Raw genomic sequence first — 7472 nt, 5'->3', positions numbered from 1 at the left:
CAGCCCTCCTCCACTGAGCACAGAAGCTGTGCTTTTTTCCAATGCTTTCCAAATTGATCTATAGACTGGTTCAGCTGTGGCTGTTTTACCAGTGACATGTCCAGCCAACCAGCCCAAGCAGCTGCTGCTCTGCAGCCACGGTGTCACCTTCCTTGCAGCAATGGTTTTTGTAATGGTGCTGTTGGTCAGTCATGGCCTGTTAGGGCTATTTTTTTGGTAACTATTCCTGCATGGTCCAAGATTTTTTTATGATAAAGATTGCTGTATGGATTGCTGATGGGGAAGAGGATCTGATCTGTGCCCAGAGATTTAGGAACTGGATCACCATTTTCCGGCTCTCCCAAGGGTGACATAGGGACCCAGGTGTCACTGATTTGCTATGTGCCAGCTGTAAATGCTGATTATAATGAAATCAGTAACTTGCTGATGCCAGCTAGGCACCTAAATTCCTTTGAGAATCAATGTGAAATGACTTTCCCAAGATGGATTAGGCACTTGGTAGCATCTGTACATAGAAGTACTGCCCACCTACCTTGCAACTCTGGTCCCAAATAATTTTTTCAAACTGGGACGTGGTGTCTTTCAAGTCACAAGGGGGTGATTGGACAACTGAGTGCAGATATTTGGCTGGCTGTGTGAGGGAACGTTGAAAGGCAGTGGGACAAATGAGAGAAGGTGACCATTCAGGACATACTCCATGCCTGGGCAAGGCAACAGGCTGGCAGGGTTTGTCACCGCTGCCTGAATTGATAGTCACAGCATGCCTAGGTTCCTGCAATTTTAAGTATTTCTTGCTTCCCAGGCATTTTATAAAGGTCATTTCCCCAGTTTCTCTTGTGTTTGCAGAATATGGTCTGAGGAATTAGCTCAGGTTTGCCTAGGGATAGGAAGGAGAAAGTACTCTGTAAGAGATGCTGCTCTGCGATCAAGAGCCCACCTACAGACTGCTTTGTACGGCATTGCTCAGGAAAGCAACTTTGTGTTGTTGCTAGGATTGTTGGAGCAGTAATGTACTGCTGTGAACAATCACTCAGTAAACAGGCTGATATCTCCAAAATAACTTGTTAATTCCCGCCCCCCCCCCCCCCCCCCCCAAGTTGTGCTCATCTGCATATCAATGTAAATTGTTGTTTGGATTGTCTCAGCTCTTCTGAATCTATTGGAGAAGTCTAAAGCATCACAACACATGTTCAGATGATTAACCATCCTTGTGGTTATGCACGTAAAACTCTGTGGATAGAGCTTTTCTCCCTGTTGTGTCAGCTGTGGCTCCCAGAGCCATATGGAGGTTCTGTGGTCCTCTGCAGACAGCATCTAGCACCGTCTCTGTGTTGAAAGCAGTGTCCTTATCATGTTTCTGCCTCTGCTGGAGACTTGACAATCACATGGCCTCCCTGGAGCTCACAAGCCATCTGCAAAGATGTTCCTGGGATGGCCAAACCCCAAGGTTCTTGGGCTGTTGGGACCCTATTGCACAACTGAGTTTATGCTTCACTAAGTGGCTCACAAGCATGTAATTATTACAGTCCTTATCCCAACAGCTATGCTGTGATGTCAGAAACATGGATCAATTCTTAAATTAAAAAAAAAATAAATTATCTGATAATTATTCACCAATATGCTGATGATACCCAGCAGCAGAACTGTGGTAAGGAGAAAGTGGCAGTACTTTATGGGAGTGAATCTTGGTGGCAACTTCTATGTCAGTGTGAAGTTAAAAAGAAAAAAATTTGCAAGAAAGAAAAAAGCCTCTGCAACCTCAGTCACTTTTGAAACCACCATCCCACTTCCAGACTTGTATCTGTCTTGTGTGATAGATGTGATAGTGTCTCAAGACATATTAAGAGCATATTAATTCTCTTTTACTATTCTGCTTTAAGGAAAAAAGACAAATTATGCCTTGTGAAGAAGCCATTTGCTATAAAGTGTAAAAATGCTTTAATATTAATATTTTATAATAAAATTCATGACATATTTATAAACACTCTATCAAGCATTTACAACTGAACCACAACTGAGAGCTTGGACCGGAATAAATAAGCAAGGACACAGCTAGTATGAAATATACATCTTAATTTTTATAATTGTGTGTGCTTTATTCTTTACACAAATGGAATGGATGCGCAGAGTATTTACACATAACAGGAGTGTAAGCTGGACAGGGTATTTTGTAAACTCCAGTTCAGATTCTGAGTACCCCACACTACAGCTGGACTGAGAAACATCCTGCTCAAGAGACGCGCGCCGGCCAGCGTGCCGGATGGAGCAGCCTGCTGAGTACAGGCCGCTGCATTCGGAAATTCGGGCTGGCCAATTCAAATTTAGGAACACAAATCCAGAAATTAAAAGGTTGCTATCCCACTAAGAGCCAACAGTGTTGCCTTTTTTTTTTTTTTCCCCTCTTTTTTTTTTTTTCTTTTCTTTTTTTTGCCTTCCCCCCGCCCCCCCCCCCCCCATCCCCCCCAGAGATCTTGCTTAGGATGCTGGCAACCGCCCATCCCCAGAAATGCTGTTTGACACCAGGGCAAGTTGCGCTGTAGGTCAGGGCCAGACGGCGTAAGCGGCTGACATGAGGGGTGACGGACTGTGTCTCACACTCCTCGCCTTAAAGGTAAGAGCCTCAAAGGGGCCAACAGGGTAGTGGTTCCTATTGCTTTTGGTGAGATGTCAGTGGGGCTGAAGCCTTCTGAAAATCTGGCCGCAGTATTTGGCCCGTGGGGTGTCTTTTTGTTCAGCAGTTTCACAGCACCTACCTCAAATGGATCTTGGTCCATGACTTGTCCCTCTGGGTGCTACAGTAATAGAAGCGGTAAATAATGATGGAAATGCTGAGCTGCTGTTTATCTGCGTGTCCTTGGTGTTTTACAGTAACGCTAAAAAACCGGTGTAATGGGGAGGACTGATGTGTGACTTCAGGTGGTGTAAATGGGATGGACTCCACTGAAATCAATGGAGTAGCTGTGATTTACACCAGCTGAGGACCTAGGCTAGCTATACGCTGAATAGATTTTAGATGTTATTTGCTGTTAGCTTTGATGCTGATTTGTGCCCTAAAATGGGAACCCTTTTTTTAACATAATGATGACCCCGTTCTTACTTCTGAACTAATTAACAAGATATCTGAGTTTTAATGGGATGGGAAAACACATTTATTCCACCAAGGCATGGGCTTGAGCACATGAATGCAGTCGAACAGTGAACTGCATGCATAACATGGCAGACAAAATGTTCAAGAGAAAAAATGTTGAGATTAAAAGCTGTGAAGGATAAGAGACCACCTTCTGCTAACACGGCAGATATTATGGCTTTAAAACTGCAGCTTAAGAAGAAGATCGAGACTTTTGTCATTAACGCTATTTTCCCTACAAATATCCTCATGTGTTGCCACTCACTGAATCCTCTGGTCAGGGATACAATTTGAAAACCAAAATATGTGCAAACCAAAACAAAATTACGATTAGACTGAGTGCTGATAAGCAAGTAACAGTGAAGGTGTAACACCAAAAATTTCTCCACAGAAAACTAATGTAAATAAGTAGGTGGACGTTGTGTAACTAGGACACTGTCGCTGGCTCGTAGTGGTTATTAGCTCAGGTTCCACACTGCTCTCCAGGATGAGGATTTGAAATTTCAGTGCAACGGAGAGATTTCTTGTCCTTGACTTTCACAGGGTGGTTCCTAGGACCCTATCCACACCGGAGCATCAAACCATGCTAGCTACAAACACAATTACATCACAGAATATTTATCTAGGAACAGCCTTTACTACCAAAGAAATTACAAAGCGCTAGCATGGACAGGGTACCTCTGTAGGAAGGGGGAATTAAACAAGAAAGAGGCTCTTTCACTGGCGGGTGGTCAGACCGTAAGACCAGTGAAGAGTGCCGTTTCACTGAGCCCTGTTAGCAGGCTCTCAATGAGTCAGTGCACGGAAGATGTTTTGTGGCAAGGAGAAATAAATAGGCTGTAACATTGCACATCTGCACAAAGCTAGCGAGATGTCGTCATGATCATTCATGGGTGGACAAAAAGCTGCGATAATTTTGGTTCTGCTTAGACCCTACGGTGCTACACACTGTGCCAGAACATGAGAAATAGCACCAGGGGTGTGATCTGGCACTTTTCCTAAAGGGTCCAGCATTTGCCTCATGTTTAGATATTTGCGAGTCTTTTACACGGACAGAAAAGGAATCTGATTACGCTAAGCTGTGTTAGCACCAATATGGTCTCAGGTGCCAATTGCTGTTTGGTTGTGAGGTTGGGCTTTTTTTTTTTCCACCAGATATAATTTTGCATGAATCTTATGTTTCTCTTCCTCCTCCCACTACCACCCAGTATGATCTGAACAGCTGCAATGCAAAAATGAGTGGCAGCTCTGAGGATGCTGAAACATGAAACACAAAATGTCAACGCACAAAACAAATGGGAGTACAAGTCCTAAGGGAAATAAGACCTCGCACTGTTTCTCTTTGTGATTTGTTTTTAAATATATGTTTTATTAAAAAAAAAAAAAAAAAAAGAAGTGCAATGGCAACTCTAAACTGGAAGCACAAACAACAGACAGGGAAAAATAAATAATGTTACTACAGTAACCAAGGACTGATGGAAAAATTGATTGTACTCAGCCATAGTGTTACTGTTCACCGTAAAGCACAGCACATGACAAAGCAAAACAGTTGCTAGTAGGATAGTACCGTAAAAGGCTGCATGCTGAACTAAGAAACAAAGAAGCAGATGTGATTGATTGCTTAAAAACAGAGCTGAAAATTAAAATGAAGTTCCTGCTTTAGGATACTTGGTTTTTCAGGTCTGGTGGGTTATTTCCCAACCTGGGGCAATAGTACTTTGCCAGCATGGAAAATCCATAGCTTCCAAAGATCTGGGGTCACTCTGTGGATTTCTGCAGAATTATCCAAAATCGAAGCTTTCATTTGTTTATATTTTGTAAAAAAAAAAAAAAAAAAAAAGTTTCTAGCCCTTCTGGTTACAAAGCGCTTTTGAAGACTTCACTGAAACCCTCCTTTACAACTCTGCGCTGGCCAGGCAAGAAAAATAGTAGTTAAAGAAGTGTGAACTTCTCAAAGTTACCATAGTAGGGCAGTAAGTGAGGGGCCACCTCAGGGCCACTAAAATGCCCGTAGTTTTAACCCTGTCACTGCTGGTGGCTATATTGCAAACATCCAGCTAGTCACGCTGTCTGCGGAGGTTGGCTGGAGATACCTGTCAGCTTGACAGGGTGTAGAAATGTAAGCTTCAAATAGACAAGTAACTGAGGAGTCTATTTAAGCATTTGCCCTTAAAATGTCCTTAAGCATTAGGGTTACTCTAGCCACCAGCTCGTAAGCATCAGACTCCTGCGGCGCAGCAGGCAGGAGAGTGGGTTTTGTAGAAGACTTGGTCCAGCAGCAGCAAAAGCCATTCAGTTTACCATCGTAACACCTCCCCGCAGCAGTCCCCGTGTGTGGCAGTGAAGAATGGCATCAGTATACAAAGGAAGGGCAATGTGAAACGAGAAAAAAATAGCTCCCTCTCCCCTCCCCTGCACCTGAAACTGCAATTCCACAGACTTTCCCCAAATCCCTCACAAATGTCCATTGCCTCAGTTTTTGCTTTTCGGACCCTTGTTGACTGTGAAATGAATGAAGATACAAGTTAGTTGGTGACCTGCCTGCTTGCAAAGAGAGGAAAGATCAGACGCTTTTGGTATTTCCTTTAAAGAAACAGGAAGAATCATTAACCATTTGGGGGTGAAGTGTGACTCCCTCCAAAAGAGAAATTATTAACTGTATTCAAGCACTGACATTTTACTTCTGAAAAATTGTCCATTTCAATTTAAAGATGCATTATCCTTTTCTGTTCAGAAAAGGTCCTACGGGGCGGTCAGTTCAAGAGATCTTTCCACAGGAGTTCATCGTGATTAAATAGAGGCAAGGGAGAGGATTAAATTGAGAGAAAAACAAGATGACAGCTACAATTTAAGGAATTATCTTGCTCATCATTAATAATAGAGAATCTGTTACTGAAAAGGGATAATGCAACTTATGGTCCTCTTTACATTTTACAGTCGCACAAGGGTGTAAATATTTAATCTTTCAATTAATTAATCTTTACAAAAATCTCACAAAAACATTTTTACCTATAGAAATTAGTTTCTATACATCAATATATTTTTATTTTTATAAATTATTCCATCTTTAAGTGCCTTCTATCAATATAAATGATAAAATAGACAATCAAAAATTTTAAAGCTTTTCCCAGTTGTATCCCTCCTTGTCAACATAGGTGCTGTGAATCCTCATACATGCGTGTGTCCGCATGGGAATGTGTTTGTGTGCACGTGTGTGTGATGTGAAATGCTTCCATCCTCTCCCACCCCCAAACTCCACTAAAATAAACTATATTGTTAGTTCCTGATGCAATAGTGTTTCCAAAGGGGAGAAAAGAAATGCTTGACTGGGTTTCAGAAATCAAAAGATGTGCATAGTTACCAAAGTCGAGGAGTACCAACTACAAATGTGCAATGACAAGCTTGGAATAGGACCCACCTCCCAGTCAAGTCAAAGAGCATCCCACCAGTGACTTCAGTAGGAAGTGGACCAGGTACTCTGAGCTTGATTTTGCAAGGTGCGTGTGGCCCTGATCTAGCAAAACGCTTAAGCCTGTGCTTGGCTTTGAGCACATGAATAGTCCTACTGGAAGTGATGGGACTGAATGACATAGGGAAGGATCACAAGGGGCTCCAAGTCAGCGGGCTACTCATGTGTAGGAACTGGGGTCAAGTGCTGAGCGCCTTGCAGGATCAAGCCCTATATGAGGTTCAAGAGCTGGGAACTTCTCTTTAAAGCAATCAACACACTGAGCTCAGCCATTGAAATCGATCAGAATGTCCACATGGGCACAGGAGGTGGCTAGCTCCCCTTGACAGAGGGTCTCCATGTGAAAAGTTTATACCTACAACTGGTGCTCTGAGCACACAACAAATTTGCTTTATAAGGTAGAAATCTTTTTGTTCCTACCCTTTGACCCATCAGTGTCCTTCATGGCTTCAAACACTTTGTGTTGTACATTCATCAAAATTCACATTGACTGCAAAGAACATAAATGCAACAAAAACAGGAAAGCCTCCAAATAGTATATTATAGTTTTCTTCTAAATATTCTCCCATTGTAATCAGAGGTGCAGTGGCTAATTTATAATTTTTCCTTTGAAGGAATCCAGATGAAAGGCCCAGATTGTTCTTCAATTACAAGTTTGCATTGATTATATATATCTTCTAAGCTATCTCCTTGGACAATAGCTGCAGTAGAGAAAACATATCGATACTTCTTTTAATTGAGATATTCTACAGCATCCAGTGTCAGCAGATTTTCAGTGCACTCGTAAATACTGATGAAATAAGAGGGAATACTAGCGCACTGTGATGTTGATTATGGAAAAGTCATACCCCTGCAGATGGCAACTAAGTTCAAACC

The 7472-nt window shown here is 42.3% G+C and overlaps 1 protein-coding gene across 22 annotated transcripts in view; it reads right to left on the bottom strand.

Annotated features, from left to right (window-relative positions):
* Positions 1-4220: 4220 nt before the first annotated feature.
* Positions 4221-7472, bottom strand: part of DLG2 (discs large MAGUK scaffold protein 2) — a 1040391-nt gene continuing 1037139 nt past the window's right edge. For all 22 annotated transcript variants that reach the window (XM_056327218.1, XM_056327222.1, XM_056327223.1 and 19 more), the window contains one exon: positions 4221-7297. In XM_056327218.1, coding sequence (XP_056183193.1) covers positions 7191-7297 — 107 coding nt within the window. In that variant the 3' untranslated portion in view covers positions 4221-7190. The remainder of the gene's footprint in view (positions 7298-7472) is intronic.

The sequence above is a fragment of the Falco biarmicus genome, chromosome 2 (genome assembly GCF_023638135.1).
Source record: "Falco biarmicus isolate bFalBia1 chromosome 2, bFalBia1.pri, whole genome shotgun sequence".
NCBI classification, from domain to species: Eukaryota; Metazoa; Chordata; class Aves; order Falconiformes; family Falconidae; genus Falco; species Falco biarmicus.
The sequence above is the reverse complement of the archived record's forward strand: the minus strand, read 5'-3'. Positions and strand labels throughout refer to the sequence as shown.